Source organism: Eschrichtius robustus, chromosome 14, assembly GCF_028021215.1.
Source record: "Eschrichtius robustus isolate mEscRob2 chromosome 14, mEscRob2.pri, whole genome shotgun sequence".
Lineage (NCBI taxonomy): Eukaryota > Metazoa > Chordata > Mammalia > Artiodactyla > Eschrichtiidae > Eschrichtius > Eschrichtius robustus.
The window spans coordinates 76,801,842-76,822,887 of NC_090837.1; the positions used below are offsets into that span (position 1 = coordinate 76,801,842).

General features: G+C 42.0%; 2 protein-coding genes across 3 annotated transcripts in view; one reads left to right on the forward strand and one right to left on the reverse strand.

The window, feature by feature from the left end:
* Positions 1-21,046, reverse strand: part of LOC137776215 (serine/arginine repetitive matrix protein 3-like) — a 35,045-nt gene that overhangs the window by 12,231 nt on the left and 1,768 nt on the right. The window contains exons 2-3 of the mRNA XM_068562456.1: positions 14,926-15,000; positions 13,984-14,657 (exon numbers count right to left, since the gene is read on the reverse strand). Of these exons, the coding sequence (XP_068418557.1) occupies positions 13,984-14,657; positions 14,926-15,000 (749 nt within the window). The remainder of the gene's footprint in view (positions 1-13,983; positions 14,658-14,925; positions 15,001-21,046) is intronic.
* SMAD4 (SMAD family member 4) overlaps positions 14,268-21,046 on the forward strand; it is a 57,140-nt gene continuing 50,361 nt past the window's right edge. The window contains exon 1 of one of the 2 annotated variants that reach the window (XM_068563101.1): positions 14,268-14,417. The gene's annotated coding sequence lies outside the window, so the exon portion shown is untranslated. The remainder of the gene's footprint in view (positions 14,418-21,046) is intronic. The other variant, XM_068563100.1, reaches the window with a different exon arrangement.

Here is a 21,046-nt window from a genome sequence, read left to right on the forward strand (position 1 = left end):
CCTGACCTATGATGGTTCAACTTAAGATTTTTCAAATATACGATGATGGGAAAGCTATACAGTTTCAGTAGAAACTGTACTTTGAATTTTGAACTTTGATCTTTTCCTGGGCTATCGACATGCAGTACAATACTCTCTCCTAATGCTGGGCAGTGGCAGTGAGTCATAGTTCCCAGTCAGCCACAAGATCACCAGGCTTGTTCATCACCAGATGAACAACTGATACATTTACAACCATTCTGTACCCATACAACCACTTTGTTTTTCACTTTCAGTATGGTATTCAATAAATTACATGAAATATTCAACACTTTATTATAAAATATGCTTTGTGTTAGATAATTTTACCCAACTGTTGGCTAATGTTAAGTGTTCTGAGCATGCTTAAGGTAGGCTAGGCTAAGCTATGATCAATAGGTTAGGTGTATTAAACGTGTTTTCAACTTTTTATCAGGATATAACCCCATAGTAAGTTAAGGAAGATCTCTATATTAAATGTCCAATTATGGTTGTTGATTCTTCTATCAGTTGTTGCTTTATATTTTTTTGAAGTGATATTGTTAGGTGCATATAGTTTATAATCTTTATAGCTTCTCAGTCTATACTGCATATGAAGTCCTCTTTGTCCCTTATGATGTTTTCTACTTTAAGGTCTATATTGAGTGATATTAAATGGAGTTCTTTTGGTTCATATTTACCCTGTATCTCTTTTTCCATCTCTTAATATTCAAATAATGATTCACTGGGCACTTTCCTAAGCAGTGTTGTATAATAGCATGGCAAGCGTCAGGATGCCCCTGAGTCCAAGTTCAGCTCCTAAGGTTACAATCCTGCACTGCACCCTGCTCATTTTCTTATTATTTTTCTCTCCCACGACTGTCTTGTTCATTATTATATCCCTATCTTGTAGCACTGTAGCTGACACCTAGTAGGCACTCAGTAAATATTTGTTCAATATGAACGCCCTCAAGAGCATACAGCCTTGTTAGGAAAATGAGATCCCTTCAAGAATAATTTATGGAACACTTACTACATGCTAAATCTTTCCCACGCATATTACCTCTTTGATCTTATCTCCAACCTTGCTCCTCTCTCTTACCCTGTCCTATCTGCACTGATCCTACTGTTGTTACATTAACACACTAGGCTCATTTCTGCTTCAGGATCTTTATACCTGCTCTCCCCAGATTTTTGCATAGCTCACTCCTTTACACCTCAGGTCTGCTCAGATGTCACCTCTTCAGACAACCTTCCCTAATCACCCTATTTAAAATACTACTCCACACTCTCTCCAAATTTAGTCATTCTCTATGATCTTTTTGAAAACAAAAAAATCACTATTTAATATTATATTATTTGTTTGGCTACATGTTTATTGTCTGTAGAATGTAAGCGCTTTAAAGACAAAGAATTTGTCTCATACACCACTACATCCCCATCTAGAGCAGGGCCTGGCAAACAGTAGACACAAATTTTTGTTGGAGAGAATTTTCAGTTAATTCTCAAGGAAAAAACTTTAAAGAAGTATGATGATACCTATTTTTACAGATGAAGTAACTAAAGCTGAGAAGATTCAGTAACTTGCCTAGGAACACAGTGATGGAGAAGGATTTGAACATAGGTCCCTTTGATTCCAAAGCTCATCCATAATGCCCACCGCTATTTTATTGTCTCCTAATGAAGGAGAATGCAAACATACAAGATGGTAGGAAATCAAGTGCCAGTTGGGGGCTTGTGGTTTTTTGGATGAGATCAGCTGAGACGGAGTCACTGGTAGACAGAGGGTTGGGCCCTACGGATGACTGAGAGTTGGGAAAGTGGGGAAGGGAGGGAGGCAAACCCTAGGCCTGGCCTGTGATTGCCCACTGTGGCTTTTTCCTTTGCTGAAGAATCAGTTCTGATTTGCTCCCTGGGGGAGCAGTTAGGATGGAGGGCAGGCTGTAGGGGAGGAGGGCATAAGCCTGCCATCCAGGGCCTTTGGGTCAAACCGTCCAACAAAGGACCCTATCCCAGGGGACTTTGTGGACTGCGGTTAGGATAGGATTTAGGACTTGCATTCTAACTAACCGGCGTAGCCTCAGGCAAGTTCAGACCAGAAAGCTCCCCTGCAAAGCCATTTATCTCTGTGCTGGGGAGGACAGATGGGGCATCCAGGCTGGAGGGGGCTCCTGAGCCAGGGCATCTTTTTTAGAGAGGATAGGTGTCATTGTTGAACCAGGTAGGAGCTGACCTGATAACCAGCATCCCTGAAAAGGAGAGAGAGGAAACAGCTCTGACCACCAGTGGCCTCCAGGGCCTTCTCATTTCCTTGGCGATTAAAGATGCGTGCATGGATATGCAGGTACCCAGCAATGGAGGAGTCTTGCTCGGCCTCAGAAAGGGCTGTGGCCCCCTCGCAACTTAGGAGCAGACCCTGGATCCTGCAGTGCTTCTCCACCAGGTTCACCTTGCAGGCCAGGCTCCGGCAAGCTCTGGGTAGCCATAGGCAGGGAGGGAGCGGAGGGCAGGAAGTGTAGGGACAGTTAAAAGGTAGCAGCTGAGCTGCATGAGCTGCTTGTATATTTTGGAGAAAACCATAATTCAAAAAGAGTCATGTACCACAATGTTCATTGCAGCTCTACTTACAATAGCCAGGACATGGAAGCAACCTAAGTGTCCATCGACAGATGAATGGATAAAGAAGATGTGGCACATATATACAATGGAATATTGCTCAGCCATAAAAGGAAACAAAATTGAGTTATTTGTAATGAGGTAGATGGACCTAGAGACTGTCATACAGAGTGAACTAAGTCAGAAAGAGAAAAATAAATACCGTATGCTAACACATATATATGGAATCTAAAAAAAAAAAGTTCTGAAGAACCTAGGGGCAGGACAGGAAAAATGATACAGACGTCGAGAATGGACTTGAGGACACGGGGAGGGGGAAGGGTAAGCTGGGACGAAGTGAAAGAGTGGCATGGACATATGTACACTACCAAACGTAAAATAGATAGCTAGTGGGAAGCAGCCGCATAGCACAGGGAGATCAGCTCGGTGCTTTGTGACCACCTAGAGGGGTGGGATAGGGAGGGTGGGAGGAATCCGCAAGAGCGCGGGGATACGGGGATATATGTATATGTATAGCTGATTCACTTTGTGATACAGCAGAAACTAACACACCATTGTAAAGCAATTATACTCCAATAAAGATGTTAAAAAGGGCTTCCCTGGTGGCGCAGTGGTTGAGAATCTGCCTGCCAATGCAGGGGACACGGGTTCGAGCCCTGGTCTGGGAAGATACCACATGCCGCGGAGCAACTAGGCCCGTGAGCCACAACTACTGAGCCTGCGTGTCTGGAGCCTGTGCTCCGCAACAAGAGAGGCCGCGACAGTGAGAGGCCCGCGCACCGCGATGAAGAGTGGCCCCTGCTTGCCACAACTAGAGAAAGCCCTCGCACAGAAACGAAGACCCAACACAGCCAAAAATAAATAAATAAATAAATAAAAATTAAAAAAAAAAAAAGGCAGCAGCTGGGTGCAGCTTATCAGAAGTGCCAGGGAAGTGAAAGTCAGCCAGGCAAAGGAAAGGGGAAGAAGCAAAAGCAGAGAGGCAGCAGCTGCCACTGGGAAAAAGGGAAAGAAAATGCTCAGAGCAGTGGCAAGTGTTCTGGGAGCCTCAGAGAGGTGAGGGCTCTGCCGGCCTCCTCCTCTTGGAAGAGGGGGACTGAAAGGCTGAGTCTTGGAACCAGGTATCCTCACCCTTCACACGGCTCCTTCCTGAGGGTTAGATGTGGGGTATGTGCTGCTGAGATGCTCACAGCATCCTTCTTCTCCTTCAAGTACCTCCCCTCTAAAAGGGGGCACTTGATTATCCTCAAATCTCTAAGAAAATCGTCACTGTAATTTTGGCTCAAGATAGAGCTAATGATTTTCCCCAAGGTTGTCTCCCAGGAAAAATGCTTCAAAAATAAAAGACGTTGGTGATGTTAAGGTATGATAGTTTCCCCCTTAGAGCTGAAAGCTACAAACCCTTTGTACAAATATTCATTATAAAATTCTTACATCCCTAAAATGATACCATAGCACAGATGCCAACTCTTTTTTTTGTTTGTTTTTGCTTTTGATGATATCATCATTTATAGCACTCCCTGCCTGCAATGTTCCCTCTTGTGCCTGTGACCTGAGGACATGGGGAGGAGGAAGGGTAAGCTGGGACGAAGTGAGAGAGTGGCATGGACATGTATACACTACCAAATGTAAAATAGATAGCTAGTGGGAAGCAGCTGCACAGCACAGGGAGATCAGCTCGGTGCTTTGTGAGACTGTTAGATGCCAAGTTCACTTGTTGGACTAAAAACTGTCTAGATTTAAGGCTGATTTGGAGTCTCCTAGGGAAGGGGAAAGACTGGATAAATTATAACCCTTTCAGTTAATGTTCATCACCATTCAATTCCTTACTCTAAAGTATGGCATCCAGTAGGCTCACTCTGCATGTACATTGAATGAAAGGATGTTTGAAAAAAGAAAGCTGACCTTATGATTGAAAACCATTTGAAGTGCATAGAATCACAACTGTGGACTGTCTCCTAAATGTTCCTTACCATTATTGCCCTCCCCAATAAAATTTGCATTTTAGACCCTATAGTTCTGGGCCCTAGAGTCTAGGGCCTTGCCTCCGGAACTCTGATCTAGGGAGCAGCAGTACCAACCTCATCTGGGAACTTGTTAGAAATGCAGACACTCCAGCCCCACCTGGGATCCACTGAATCAGAATCTGCATTTTTAACAAGATCCCCAAGAGATTTGTGTGCATGTTAAAAGTTGGAGAAACACTGCTCTAAGGCACCTGGGCCACCTCCTTCCTGAGGCACCTGGTCAGGAGGCCCTCCAAGGCCCTGGCTTCAGCTTATAACTATAAGGGTCACCGGGCAGCTCCACATGGTACAGTGTGCGGCGGGCTGGAGGCTACAGAGGGTTCAAATTCCAGCTCTGCTGCTACAGGAACTTTATCACATGGGCAAGTGACTTAAAAAATTCAACTTACAGAAAACTTGCAAGAATAGTACAAAGAACTTCTGTATACCTTTATCCCTATTCACCAATTATAATATTAACATTTTGCCACATATGCTTTAATATTTTCTCTCTCTACCGATATAAATATTATTAATATTTCTGAACTCTTGGAGGGTTAGTTGCATACATTGGTATGCCATTCCCCTTAATACTTCAGTGTGTACTTCCTAAGAACAAGGACATTCTCTTACATCATCACAACACCAAGGCCAGATCTAGGGGAAGGCAAGCAAGGCCTGGGAGTGAGTGATCCCAAGGGGGGGCTTCCTTAAATTTTGCACCCTAGGAGCCTTGCTTGCCACACCTAGTCCTGGCCCCACACACTACAGTCATCAAAATCAGGAAATCTAATATTGATTCTGTTGTCCATATTACAATTTTGTCAATTGTCCCAATAATGTCCTCGATAGCAATTTTTTCCCCACACCCAATTCAGAATCACGTGTAGAGTTTAGTTGTCATGTCTATTGAGTCTCCTTCAATCTAGAACCGTTCTTTAGTCTGTCATGACATTGACATTTTTGAAAAATAAAGATCAGTTCTCTTATAGAATGTCCCTCAACATGCGGACAATATTGAGATATAATTGATATATAACATCATTTAAGTTTCAAGTGTACAAAGTGATGATTTGATACATGTATATATCACAAAATGATTACCATTATAAGGTTAATAATCTATCACCTCACATAATTATATTGTTTTTTCTTTTGTGGTGAGAACATGTAAGATCTACTCTCTTAGCAACTTTTAAGTATACAATACAATATTGTTAACAATAGTCAGCATATAATATTAGGTCCCCAGAACTTATTCATCTTATAACTAGAAACTGGTACCTTTTGGCCAACATCTCCCTACTTCCCCTGCCCCCCAGCCCCTGTCAACCACCACTTTATTCTCTGTTTCTATGAGTTTTAATATTTTAAAGTGTACAATTCAGTGTCTTTTAGTACAGTCACAATTTTGTACAACCATCAGCACCATCTAATGCCAGAACATTTCCATCACCCTAAAAAGAAACCCTATATCTCCCCAAGTCCCCTCTCTCCTATCCCCAGACAACCACTAATCTACTTCCTGTTTCTATGGATTTGCATATACATACAATATAATACTACTGAACAGTGAAAAGGAACTAACTACTGATACACAAAATAACATTTTGGATCTCAAAAACAACTGAGTGAAAGAATCCAGATACAAAAATCTGCATACTCTAAGATTTCATTTATATGAAATTCTAGAAAAACCAAAACCTTAGCAACAGGAGGCATGTCAGTGGTTACCTGGGGTCTGGAGTACGGAGGTGGGGATTGACTGCAGAGGGACAGAAGGGAACATTTTGGAGTGATGAAAGTGTTCTAAAACTGGACTGTGGTGGAGGTTATACGATGTATACATTTACCCAAATTCATCTCTCTACCTAAAAAAGTTTGTAAATGTAAAATTATACCTCAATAAAACTGTAAAAAGAAAAAACCCAAACATACCTGTCTTCCATTGTTCAACTCATCAGCATGTCTTCCTTCATAGGCTGGCCCCAAATCTATCTTCCCAGCCTCATCTCCCACCTCTCCCCTCCGTGCGTTCACTCAACAAATATCCTAACATTCCATGCAAGGCCCAGTGTTAGGCACTCTGGAGAGAGTGAGAGAAGAGAACCTCTGTCCTCAGGGAACTCACAGCTTATTCTGGAAGCAGAAAGAAAGGGTGCTCAACCTTGAAAAACATCAGGGGTCCTAGAGGGTCACTGAGTCTTATAGGAGAGGAAGAAGAAGATACGTTCAAGTCGCTTTGAATTTCAAGTTGCAAACAAGTTTCAATTTAATTTTTTCAATAGGGAACACATTCACATGGTTCAAAAATAAAAGAAAGTGTACAGTGAAAACTTTCCTCCCACCCATCCCCCATCTGCCCAGTTCCCACTCCACTCCACGCAACCACAGCTGTCATAAATACACATTACTTTTCCTCCTTTTTAACAGAAAAGATAGCATAATATACACATTGTCCTGGGCCTTGCTTTGTCATTTGGCAGTAAACCTTGGAGATCTTTCCATACAGGTACAGCAAAAAATTTTACTCTGACAGTTATATAGTGTTCCTTTGTATGGATGTGCCATAATTTATTTAACCAGCCTCCTTTTGGTAAGCATTTGAGTTATTCCCAACAGCCTGTTACGGCAAAAAATGCCACAATAAGTAACCTCTTATAAGTAGTGTACTATGTTTTGTTTTGCATATGGCCAAATATATCTGTGGCTACATATTGAAATTTTTTAATCATTCACAAACACACCAACCGCTTCCACATCTCTAGGCTGTTTTCTCTGCCTTGAAAGTCCCCGCTCAATCCCTTTCTACTGGCAAACTCCTACTTTACCTCAAGATCTAGCTCAAATGTCACTGTCTTGTGAAGACTTCTGAACTCCCTCAGGCAAGATGGGGTTGCCCTCTTTTCTCTCACATATTCCATCCCCACATCACCAGAATTGTCTACTAACACTTCACTCTTCCCCCACTTGACTGGGAGGTACTCAAGGGCATGTGCTATAGTAGATTTATCTCAGAATCCCTTAGAACTCGGTACCTGGTAGATGTTGAATAAAACGTTCATCGCATGAATGGTTAGGACTGACGAAGAGGGCTCGTATTGCTCCTGTCCCACACTTTCAGCTGCCTCCCAGCCTCTGTTTATACTTAGAGGACTGCCACCAGACAAAGGTGGGCCGTGATTTCCCTTCCCCTCCCACCTAATTCCTTCCTTCCTGCCTTCACCCCTTTCCCCCCTCGGGAATCTGTCCACAGCTGCCCTTGTGGCCCTTGCTGGATCTAGCTATTACGGCAGTTTAGGAAGGAAGGAAGGGAGGGAGGGGGGAAGGAAGGAAGGGGAGAAAGAGAAAGAAAAGAAAGCGAAAGAAAAGAAAGAGAGAAAAGAAAAGAAAAGAAAGAAAGGGCAAGGAAGAAAGCAAGCAAGCAAGCAAGAAAGAAGGGAACTGGAGCCATGGGTCCACCCATCTTCTCTCTTCCTCATCAAGTCTGGCTTTGGCCGCCTCTAAAGCTAAAACAACAAATCACCTGATAGTCAAATGCACATCAGTCACCCTCAAGCGTAACTTCCTACGCTTTAAGCCAGAGGAGATGACAGAGTTTACTATAGTGCTTTTAGGAATGTGGGAAACACAGTGGTTAATCAATGTTAAGTGATCTTCAAAGGCAACTTGGATAATTGGAAAACAAAACCAAAACGCTGGGTTAACCCCAAAATGTTCATGTACTAACTCTCGCCTGGAGCTGTTAATTGCTGTGTCATTTCCACAAGAATACTGTATATTATTCTATTCCTTCCTAGGTGGGCAGTACAGGAGGTGAGAGCTCTCTGTCTCCACCTCTGGGATGAAAAGGTTAAAACTCTGTATTCTCCTCACCTTGGGGAAGCTCCAGTTCATAGGAGGTGGAGCCATCAAAGAAAACAAAAGGGAAAGAAGCTTTCAAGCCTTTGCCTGCCCAGGACAGAGATGGATCTGGGAATTGAGACGTTGCACCCAGGGAGGTCTCAGGAAAGGTGGTAGCTTAGATCCTCTGGGGGCTGTGGTCTTCAAAATTTCTTGCTTACTTCCTAAAAGAAATTTGACAAACTATGTTTTTTCTTGTATTTTTAAAGGTCATATGTAAAATGTTTCACCTTAAGTTTAAATAATGGCAAAGTTTGTTATTTTTGGCATATTATAGGTACTGGCATTTAAAAATAAGATTGTTACATCATTCTTTAAGTGTATCCAAGGGAATCTAAATATCATGATGCATCTATCATCCATTTAAAAAATACATAAACAAGCATTTCTTTAAAAGAAGTTTAACATCATTCTTTATCTCTTTATCTTATATTTCCATTCCACTTGCCCCGGAATATTTTAATGTAATATTTTAGGCTGGAAAGTCTTTTATTGATCAGCCTATTTTATTTCCCTATAAAAATTAAAAAAAAAAACTTTGAGTCTCTAAGTTTAAAACATTTATCTCGATAGTATTACCAATATAATTTTGTTATTCTTTTGGTTCAATTTTGAATATCTAATTTATCTAAATTACATACTATGAATTTTGATCAACCATTAAAGTGTAGAATATTTTTGCCAGAATAAAATAGGGTTCAGAGTGAACTCTATTTCTCATTTCCACTTGTATGGATAGAAGCATGAAACACCTTGTTCATTCATTCAACAAATATTTATTGAAGACCTCCTATATGTCAATAGGAACTCTAGGCACTTGGGATAACTTAGTAAACACTACAGATAAATCCCTGCTCTTGTGGAGCTTTCATTCTAGGGGGAGATGATAGACAATAAGCACTAAGCATAACACATAAGTAAATAAGACAGTATGTTAGAAGAAAAGAGCTATGGGAAAAGATAGAGCAGGGTAAGGGTGATCTGGGGTGCAGAATGAGGGTTCAGAATAGGTTGTGATTTCAAAAAGGTCAGGGTGGGCCTCACTGAGAAGATGACATTTGACTAAAGTAAGTGAGGGAATTAGCAATGCAGATATCTGGGGAAACGTGTGCTAGGCAGAGGAAACAGCTAATGCAAAGGTCCTACCTTGGGAACCTGGCTGGTGTCTTCTAAGGTCAGCTAGGAGGTCAGTAAGTCTACAGCAGAGTCATCCAGGAGAAGAGTAACAGGAGATGCGATTAGAGAGGTAATGATCAGAAGTGTGGTGATGGTGTAGGTCTCATAGAACCCTGTAGACTATTTTAAGGATATAGCCTTTTACTCTGAGTGAAATGAGGAGCCATTGCAGGGATTTAAGCAGAGGAATGATATGATCTGACTTATATTTTAGGAGGATCACTCTGGCCGTTATGTTGAGAATAGACTCTAAGGGGCAAGCATGAAAGCAGGGAGAGCTTTTAGAAGACTAACCCAAGCATGAGATGATGGTGAAACAGACCAGGGGCAGCAGTGGAGGTGGTGAGGGATATTCTGGCTCTGGACTAGACATGGGATGAATAAGAAAGAGGGAAGTCCAGCATGACTCCAGGGCTTTTGATCTGAGCAACCTGAAGGATGGACTTGTCATCAGCTGAGACAGGGAGGTCGTTGAGCTGAACAGCTTTGAGGGAGGAGATGTGCAGTAGGCTGCTGGGTATCATAATCTGGAATTTAAATGAGAGGTCTGAGCTGAAGATATAAATTTGGGAGTTGTCATCATATATGATGATCTCATGTATCTTAGATGGTACTGAAAGTCAGGAGGCTTGATTAGATCACCAATGAAATGTGAGTAGAGATAGAAAAGAGAAGAAATCCAAGGAATGAGCCCTGAGCCATTACAAGGTCTGGGAGAAGAGATGGAATCAACAAAGAAGAAAGAAGTAAGGGAATGAGGGATCTGACGAAGTGATGAGGAGGAAAACCAAGAGGGTGTAGTTAAAAAAAAAAAAAGGTGAATCAAGTGGTTAGCTGTATCAGTTGCTACAAAGAGGTCAATTTAAGATGATAATTGAGAATAGGTCACTGGACTTAGGCAATGTGAAGTTCATTGTTGACCTTGACAAGAACAGTTTTGACAAAGTGATAAGGATGAAAGCATGAATGTAGTGGGTTTAAGAGAGGGTGGGAGACCCTCTCAGCTGAAGACCTAAAATATGCCACATATGTAATCTCATGTGTGTTGTTATGATTCTATTACCTATGTATGTAGTCTTAACATATACATCATATTTGGCATGTTTTTCAACTTTATATTAATTGTATCATATGGTACGTATTCTGTTGCTCTAGAATGGGAGAAGAACTAGAGACAGCACAGAAAACTCTTTTAGGAGTTTTGTTGCAAAGGAAGCAGAGAAATGGGGCAGTTACTGCCAGTGGAAGTGGGTCAAAGAGATTTTGTAGGACTGGAGAAATAACAGCTGCTTATAAAAGTTTATGGGAATCACCCAGTAGAGAGGGAAACATTGATAAGATAGAGGGAGGATAATTGGTGGAGTGATGGTGACACCCTTGATTAAGCAAGATGATATTGGGGTCTATTGCCTTAGCAGAGGGACTGGCTTTAGCTAGCAGCATGGAAAATTCACCTACGTAATGGAAGGGAAGGTGGAGAAGAGGTTACAGATGCTGGTATGTGGGTATGGGTAGATGAGATGGCGAGATTCTGTGTAAGTTTTCGTCTCATTGCTTCAACTTTCTCACTGGAATAGGAAGCAAGGTTATGAATCAAAAATGAGGATGAGAGGGAAGGAGGTACAGGTTGGAGGACAGAGAGGTATGACATCCAGAAGAATGGAGGAGGGAAGTAGAATTCCTGGGCAGCACTAAGGACCCACTTGAAGTTCCAGGTGATGAAATTAAAGTGAAACTAGTCAGCGTGGTTGTGTTTTTCTTTAGCCACATTCAGCTGCACGGGGGCTGATGTGAAGTAGATGGAGAGCTGGCTTGAATCAGGATTGTGGTTTTGCCCAGTAAGCATGGCAAAGGGGGAAGAGGAGAGGGGGTTGAGAGTATGTGCCAGGGAGTGATTGTAATGACTGGCCAGGAGTGTAAGCTGGGTAAGGATGGGAGAGAGGATAAGTGGATTGCAGAGTTGTTGGAGTTCGAGTACTACAGGGAAATATGGAAATAGGAGGGGGTGTTCAGAGTGTGAGGTGTTTGAAATTGTGAAGAAGTTATTGAGTTTGATGAGGCTCCCGTGATTATGCCAAGGGAATAAGTGGCTGAGTTAGGGTAGGACAAGATCCTTGGAGGAGACGTCAAGGAACTGAGACGGCAGGGAATGGGGATGATCATCGGTTATATATTATAACCGCTTAGGATTAAGACTGAAATGGTATTGGAGTGACTGACAAGAGCAAATGATGAAAAAATGAAGGGGAATGAGAGCAATGATGAGGGATACTGAATGACAAGATTTAAAGCTGCAGGTTAATGGGGAGGAGAGAGAGGGATGGTCTGGAAGCATTGTGGAGGAGCAAGCAGGAGGCCTACCTCACCTCCAGGCCCAGTCTATGAGGCTCATGGTTGAAAATACAGGACCTACTACTTGAGAGGGGGAGGGGAAGCAGTGTCCCAGGGGAAAGGCAGGTTTCCTTTAAACAAGGAGGCAAGGGAAACTGAAGAAATTCTGAGGAGGTTGAGCTTATAGGAATTGTCCTTTGAATAAATAAATAGAGACTCTAATGTGGCCCCATATGATCCCGCCTCCAGGTGTTCATGTCCTGTGTGCTCTCCTTCCCCTGAGAGGCGGTGGGACTTGTGATTTGCTTCTGGCCAACAGAGTACGGCAAAGGTGACAAGATGCTTGTGTATAGATAATTGCTAGAGATAGCAATGGAAGAAGTTCAGATATAGCAATGTTACTCAATTCTTTTAACTCCTTCTGAGGTATACTGCCAAGAATCACATGTTGATCTATTATCAAATCACATAGTTAGGTTTTCCTTCAATTTTGTTGATAGCAAATAACTGAAAACCACCTAACTTGCAAGATAACTTATAACCATTCGCTTTGAGTCATTCACTTTCTCAGCACAGACACCAATTTCTGACTTGTTCCTCTGAATTGTCCTGGAGGTTTTTTACATCTTGGATCGATGCGCCTTAGTAATGGGTGAGAGTTTTTACTTTGGTTGGATGGCGGGAGTAGAACAGTTTTGAAAGGGGATGCTGTGTCTTCAGGTGCTTTCTCAAGCTGAGCAATTTTTTTTTTTTTTTTTCTAAATCTTTGCCCGCATGCGGCATGCGGGATCTTAGTTCCCCCACCAGGGATCGAACCCGTGCCCCCTGCATTGGGAGCATGGAGTGTTAACCACTGGACGGCCAGGAAAGTCCCAAGCTGAGAAATTTTAGACTATAGTACACATTGCAGTGAGGCATCTGGAAATGAATTCCCTTAAAACTAGTCTTGGGAAATCTTCATAAACCCCAGGGAACACCAGTTTGAAGACGACAGTTTTAGAGGCTGTCGTGCAGAAGAGGAAAGAGCCCAAGCTGTGAAAGAGAGGACAGCATGGGATTAGGGAACTGGGTGTAAAACATAGGTGGGGGAATAGACAGTTTCTGGGCGACAAGGCTTAAGACATGACTTTAGAGCCTTCCGATAGTAATAAGTCTTGGTGGGACCCCAACAGAAATATTTCCTGGTTGGTGAAAAAATATATATGTAATTAGTATGTGTTTTCTGAAACTTTAAGAATATCAAATAAATGCATTTATCCTGTAAAATTTTCAAATAAAAGAAGTATAAAGTCAAGAGCAGAGTTTACACCTTTCCCTACCCAGCAGGTAACCGAGTTAACAGGTGTCTTGTAGGACCTTGAAAGTCCCTTACAACTCCGAGGTCTGACTAAATCTCTTCCAACAGAAACCACTGACTTTTCGTAACACCTGTCCAGGCTCTCAAATCTATGGTTCTATGATTGGCCTGCGCACCTTTTCAACCTAACAAGGCATCTCGAGAGTTTAAACACCTTTGTCTCTAGTGACCCAGGGCTGCAGTCATCCTAGCCTCTTTCCAAAGTACTAAACCGCTACAACTACCTTCTCCCCAGAGCAAGCTGTTAAAGCCTAATTTTTGTGCCCACGCTGGACCTCATAAACGAGGCCCGCTTGATCGCTATTTATAAACTTACTGGACGCCCACTACACGCCGAGTTCTCCCGCGCTGCTTGGGTACTTTTTGGCAAAGGGACGCCCATTTGTCTGATGACCACTCCCTCCAAGCAGCCTTTCCCCCGACCTTTGCGGGAAGCGCCCTCGGCCAGGGCGATCCCAGGCTGGAACTCTGGGCTCCCCGCCGACTGTGCTGCCCCGCGGGCGCCTGCGCAGAACGACCCTAGTCACTCCGGCTGGAGGCGGGGGCAGCCAAGAGAAAGGAAAGCTGCGGGGGAAAAGAGCCAAACCCTGAAATTACCCGGATGTGGTGTCTGCGCGCGCATGCTCAGTGTTCTCTCGACAAGTTGGCAGCAACAACACGGCCCTGGTCGTCGTCGCCGCTGCGGTAACGGAGCGGCTCGGGTGGCGGAGCCCGCGTTCGCGGCCGCCCGCTCTCCTCTGGAGGCCCTTCCTGCCCTCCCCTCGGCTCCACGGCCGCCCAGGGGGCGGGAGCGGGTGAGGGGAGCCGGGCGCCCCGCGAGAGGGGCCCCCTGCCGCGGGGCGGCCCGGGAGCTCGAGGCGGCCCGGCCCGCGCGGGCAGCGGCGCGGCGCCGAGGAGGGGCGGCCTGGCCCGGACGCCTCGGCGCGGGGGCCGAGGAGCGCTCTGGGCCGCCGGGGGAACGACGGGCCCGGCGCCCCCGCGGACGAGCCGCCGCGGGAGAGCGGACGCCCCTCGTCGTCGCCCGAGCCCAGGTAACGCGCCATGTCCCCTCCCCTTCTCCCGACCGGGCCCGCGCACCCCGCCCTCGGCTTCCCCGCCCCGGGGCGGGCTCCCGGCGGTGGCGGCGGCGTGGAGCGCGCGGGAGGCCGGCGGGCCGGCCGGGAGAACTAGCGCGGCCGCCTGACGGGCCGGCGGCCCTGGCGCGGGTCGGACCGAGCCCTGGTGCCTCGCGTCCGTCGGTCTCCGGGGTCGGTCCTCCGGCCCCGAACTCCCTTCGCAGTTTGTCGCGGAATCAAGTTGAACTCGGACTGGGACTCCTGCAGCGGCCGCCGCTGCTCTTTGTTGTTCTGAGTAGTTTCAGTGTCCCTCCTGGCCAAGCGAGTCGGGTCGGAGTGTACTGCCTTAGGTCTAAATGAAAGTTGTAAATGGTTTGTCTTAATTTCTTTTCTCAAGCAAATTTTTGTTTGCTCTTTGTCCCTTATTTTCTCTTCCTGGTTGAGTCATTCCAGTTATGTTTATGGCTTTGGTTTGTTTACTTACTTTTTGAGTATTGTGGGTGATGGCGGTATGCAGGAAACATTCTTAGCAGCTAACTGACACACGCCCCCCGCACTCCTAATGAAAAATAAAAGGCATAGTTTATCTTATTGCTAGGACGACAAGTACTGAGCGTGAAAGTGGTGTGGGGTGTGTAGGGCGGTGGCTCCATCACATGCCCCAAACTGCTGTTACGATTTCTTAAGCTAGATTTTAAAAGATTTTCAAAGAAATTGGTGTGTTTTGTTAACTTCAACGGTTTTTTTGGGGGGGGGGAGGGGATAGAGAGGTTTAAAAAAAACCCTATTGAAAATTGATAGTTATTCCCCCCCCCGAAAACCTTAGTAAAATTAAAAATATATATATTTGCCTATTTTCAAATAGTTTATTTTGAATTTAGTTTCTTAACGCCTTTAGTTTTTGGACTGTAGTTTAAGGTGAAACTGCCAGTTATTTAGGAATAATAAATATAAGATAATGGGGAATCATTTTAATTAGTCTGACTTGACTTTCTAAAAGCATGTTGTCTTGGCTGATTTTTAACAACATTTGAGTTTTGCAAGAATTAGCATCCTTTTAGTCCTAGTAGCAGTTTGATTATTCGGGTGTTAAAGTAATTAGATTTAGAACGTTGCACTTGAATAGTTTTTATTGTAGTTTTCATAAATTGTCTTTGCTAAGTTGTACTTAGACTATATTTCAGCTGAAATATAGCCTGGGGAGTTCTAATGTGCAATTTTTCTTTTTCTGCTAAGGATTTATTTTCTCTTTTGGAAAGTTCTGATATGGTTAGTACGTGACATTTCAAGTTGTAAACGATTGATACAATTAACATCTTAAAATATGATTTTTTAGTTACAATGTTTCTCCCATAGTGTTATGATTTTGAGTTTGTTACAGTACAAGTGTAATACAGGTAGGCCAAGCGTTTAAAATTTGGAGTATCTTTAGTCTAAGGGTGGTGATGAATTATGTAGGGATAAGTTGTTGGAATTAAAACTAAGAGTAGTTCTAGAGAAAATTTATATAACATTTTGTGAGTCTATTAATAGAAGTGACTTTTTCTTTGCTTTCCAGGTTTTTGGGTGAGGTTGCTTTAAGGAGGTATTGCATCTTAATTTTTTTATTTTTGAAGTGGGAGTGCCTAAGTAGAAACTTCTGTGTTTAGCTGAGTTTCTTCGTTGTATATCTTGAGCGTAGAAAAAACTGCAAACCCGTTTCAGATTTAATGAAAACTTGTGCTGAGAAAGTCACTTTGAAATTTTTCGGAGTAAGTTTTGTATGCATCATTGACCTTTTCCGAAGTCTTTGCTGCTCGAAGCAATTCTCCTTGTGCTAGGAAGCAGCAAATCTTATTTCTAAAAACCTTTACTACACTTTCTTAAGCTACATTTTAGTTGAGCTGTTTCACCATTTGTGTGTGAATTCATTTTTCTGCATTCCCCTTCAGATTTTTCCCCCCAAATTAAAGAGCAAGTATTAAACTAATTTATGCTGTCCAGTCACACTCCAGCTCTCTGGCTTGGAAGCTGTTTTTTCTGATTGAGCCGGTGTTATAGTAACATCAGTAGACAGTATTCTAATTGAGCTGTGAATTGCTGAGGCCTCTGCTAGGGCAGTTAACCCTACAGGATCTGCCTCACTCATTACATTTAAAGTGCATATTTAGTCTTATCTAAAATTTTGTCTATTTTGGTGAGAACATACATTATTTTTCTTACGTTTATTAAGCTTTACTTATTTCAGTCCTGTTGTGTCGCCTTCTAGCTTATGCCTGACTTTTTTTTCAATTTTTTATTCAGTGATTTTAGAGTGAATCGTTCTTTAAACATGTTAGCCATTTCCCTGCTCGTTGTACATGTTTGGATTTCCTTTTTTTCCCCTAGAAGATAGTGCAGTTAGGCAGAAATTTTTGTTTTGTTTCAGTGATGATTAAAGGTGAGGTGACAATCATGTATAAAACTAAACTTGACTGAAATGAGTTTGATTGATACCATTATTTTCTACACTAAAGTTAAAGGAGTTAGCTCAGCATAACACAGAATTTAATACCACTGTTAAATTATCAAATTTTGGCTTTTTTGTTCCACAGTTGATGAAGATTCAGTTGTTTTAAAAAGAGAATTCAAACAGTTGACAAAAATGTCTAGATATTATTCATTTGAGCAACTTTTAGTATGGTACTATTAGCATCATAATATGCCAAAACATATGCTTAATAATGAGTTAGATTTAGAATTTTTGGATTTTTTTTCTCATCCTAATATGTGTAATTTTGGTGATAGGAAATGTGGCTAAATTCCAGTTTCTCAGGAACAAGATATTTTAGGTTGTGTCACCTTGACACTATTACGTGGTGTACTTGGCATCCAGGAAAATTTGTTTTAACCATGACAGTGGATAAAAACTAGGGTAGTACTTACTTATGTAAAACTAAGATGATAGGTCATCAGAATCTTATAATTTAAGTTTTGATTATTTACTACTGCAGATTATAGGTCAGATAGCTACTAGAGATTGTAAAGAGTGCCTATTTTTACATCTTAATTTAAAGTTGGTGATAATTGTAAAGACCTTTAAGCTTAAAGACTGTACTTCATTATTTACATTTTAAATGAGAATTGTTTGCCATTTGGAAAACTTGTAACTGTGTGGGGTTCTTTTTTTTTATTGCTTTTTCACTCCCAAGGTTTAGGGCAGTGGTTCTCAACCTTGGCTACATTTTAAATCTCTTGGGGAGCTTTACAAAATACCGATGGCTGGAACCCACCTCCAGAAATTGTGACTCCAATGGCTTGGGGTGCAGCCAAATCAGAGTTCCGAAATGGTTGAGCTGTAAGGGTCCTCTAACTTCTTTTTTTTTTTTTTTTTTTTCTTTTTTTAATTGTTTCATTTGTGTCAGCTTTACATTCTTTAATACAGTGATATACACATGCGTGATATAATTATCTCACTTTCGACTTAACGGGTTCCTTGAAAGTATTGCCACATTTGTTTTGCTTCCAAATCTGTCCCTCTGTCTGTCTCTCTCCTCTTGGAATCTCTTTCTTCATTTTTCAATTAATTTGAATTGTCTGGTGGCAAGTTATAGGAAGCTGTATCTCCCCTGATGAGAAGTTGGTTTATCATTGCTATCCTAAATAGGAAGTTGATATTTTGACATATTCTAAAATGCTTACTTGGGCTCCTTTTAAAGACTAATGACTTTGTTTAGATGCCAAACTTTGCATCTAAATTCCCAGTGGGAATTTGATCTTCCTAGAGGTTAATCTGCTTGGAAACCATCACATTTTCTAGGCATCAATTAACTGGTCACTTCGCTGGTTCCTGAGAAGCAAGTTGCATTGATTTAGGTTTTACTATCAGAGGTTAACTTACACACTGTGAGACAGTTGCTCGACAAGCCCAACTAGTTCGCAGTTCTTTAGAGATCATCTGGGGGGGGGCATGTTCAGTTCTCCATTTATCAGTATATTACTTGAAGTAGTTCATAAGTGCTGGTCTACAAGTAGTTGCATCTGCGTCTCTGGAAGAGCTATTTAAAAAAAATAGAACAAAATATTCTTTGTCTCATCCCAAAACACACAGATTCAGGGTGAGAATGGAGTGGAGGAGGCATGGGAATCTGTATTGTTAAAAAAAAGACCTCTTGATTTTAAAGCCTTTGGATATTTTAGTGTGCTTATCTTTATTGCTTCATTTGTTTTGATACAGTACAAGCTTTACTTTGCAATCATTGGTGCACTGGAGTAATTTACTTAAAATTCATTGGGGTTCATCAAACCCCAATCTGCATGTTTAGAATGCAAATCTTATTTATGATGTCAAAAAAAGGACTTCTACTGAATATTTTGTTTTTGGTATGTAGTAAGGTATGATTTTTGTATCTTAGTGTAGATGAATGTATGTAATTCAGGTCTTTTTCAAGTCAAAATGTATTTCTAAACGTAAGACTGGATTAAGGTTATTTATCAGCGGTATTCACTAGTGAATTCTGGAGCATTTGATATCAGTATGTGGCCAGTCATTGAATCATCTGGTGAAAGGATTACTGTACATAAGCACACTAGGTGCATCTGTGTCATAGAGGTCTCCTACCAAAACTAGTTGAAGGAAGAATTTTATGTGTATAGATGTTGAAATTAAGCAGCTGACTAATAGTAAGAAAAATGGCATAACTTCTGTGTAATTAATCTTTTAAATTAGTTTCATAAATTCTTGACATTGCAATTTGTTTCACTATCTTTTTGGTAATTCGTAAAGTGAAGCATGTGGACTAGCATAGACTACGTCAGTGCTTTGTAAAACTGACAACACCTCAGACTCCCAGGGTGATATTTAAAGGTAGGGCCCCACTCAATATATACTTAGTAGGCCTGGGCCTACTGCAGGGGGAAGTCTGATACAGCCCCTTTTGAAAGAATAAGCTAGATGACTTGATAGTCCCCTTCATTTAGAAGGTTTTATGAAATGTATTTTTCAGTTATCAGTTATTAAAATTCATCCTACTTCACGAATCTTTTAAAACGGTGTTTTCCAAAGTGTGGTCCACAGACTCTTGGGGGTCCCCATGACCCTTATCTTCTAGGGGTTCATGAAATCAAAATTATTCCCATAATAAAATTGAGACATTATGTGCCCTTTTACTGTGTTGACATTTGCACTGATGGTAGGGAAGCAGTGGTGGGTAAACTGCTGGCACCTTAGCTTGAGTCAAGGCAGTGGCACCAAACACACTTCAAGCATTTGAAAAAATGCCAGTTTCACTTAATATCCTTGGTGAAGCAGTAAAAAGTTTTAATTTTTAAAATATCTACCCTGGAGTGCATGTCTTTTCAGTATTCGGTGTGATTAAATGGAAGTGTGCATAAAGTTCTTCTGCACATCAGCGTACAAGGTTCACCTCTAGGAAAAGCACGTGTGTGATTGAGCTGCACGCTAAACTATCTGCTTTTTTATTTTTACTTAAAAGAATGACTGATAGGTAAACTGTAGTTACTTAGACTTGGATATTTGGCAGGCATTTCCTTGAAAATAAGTGAAGTGAGCCTGCCACTCAAGGAAAATAACTATTTGCTGCCAATGATAAAAATACGATCTTTCAAGTGAAAATTAGATTTTTGGAAAACTTGTATCTACCACCATGGGCTTGCCAGCTTCCCAGTACTTAAAGATTTTTCTGATGAGATTGGTGATGAGATTTAGGAATGTGATTTTAAAAAATACATTGTGTAAGGAAATGTATCAACATTAGGAAGGTCCGTATAAATCATCGAACCAGTGTTTTTCCAGATGACCAATGTATGATGTTACAAATCATGCATGGGTAGGAGATCCATTCAAAGCACAATATGGACCAATGGATTTTTATGTAGCAGAGCCAAGAAGTTCACTGATACAGTTTCAGATTCCACATTGCAACTAACCTTTAGGAATTGCCATTTGTTGCATTTTGGTGTTGAATAAAAGATGAATATCCATCATTATCTAAAAGGGCCATTAAAATATTCTTCTCTTTTCTAATTATCTGTGTGAGGCATATTTTCTTCATAAGCGTTAACCAAAACAACATATCACAATAGATTGAATGCAGAAGCAGATATGCAAATCCAGCTGGCTTCTCTTAAGCTGGACATTAAAGAAATTTGCAAAAGTGGAAAACAATGTCACTCTGAATACTGACTTTTAAAAAATTTTTATTTATTTTATTTTTGGCTGCGTTGGGTCTTTGCTGCTGCGCCTGGGCTTTCTCTAGTTGCGGCGAGTGGGGGCTACTCTTCGTTGCGGTGCGCGGGCTTCTCATTGCGGTGGCTTCTCTTGTTGCGGAGCACGGGCTCTAGGCACGCGGGCTTCAGTAGTTGTGGCACGTGGGCTCAGTAGTTGTGGCTCACGGGCTCTAGAGTACAGGCTCAGTAGTTGTGGTGCACGGGCTTAGTTGCTCCGCGGCATATGGGATCTTCCCAGACCAGGGCTCGAACCCGTGACCCCCGCATTGGCAGGTGGATTCTTAACCACTGCGCCACCAGGGAAGCCTCTGAATACTGACTTTTTTGTTTGTTTTAGAAAATAGTTATTTTTCATAAAAGTTATTAATATGTAATGGGTTTATTATTTTAAATTAATT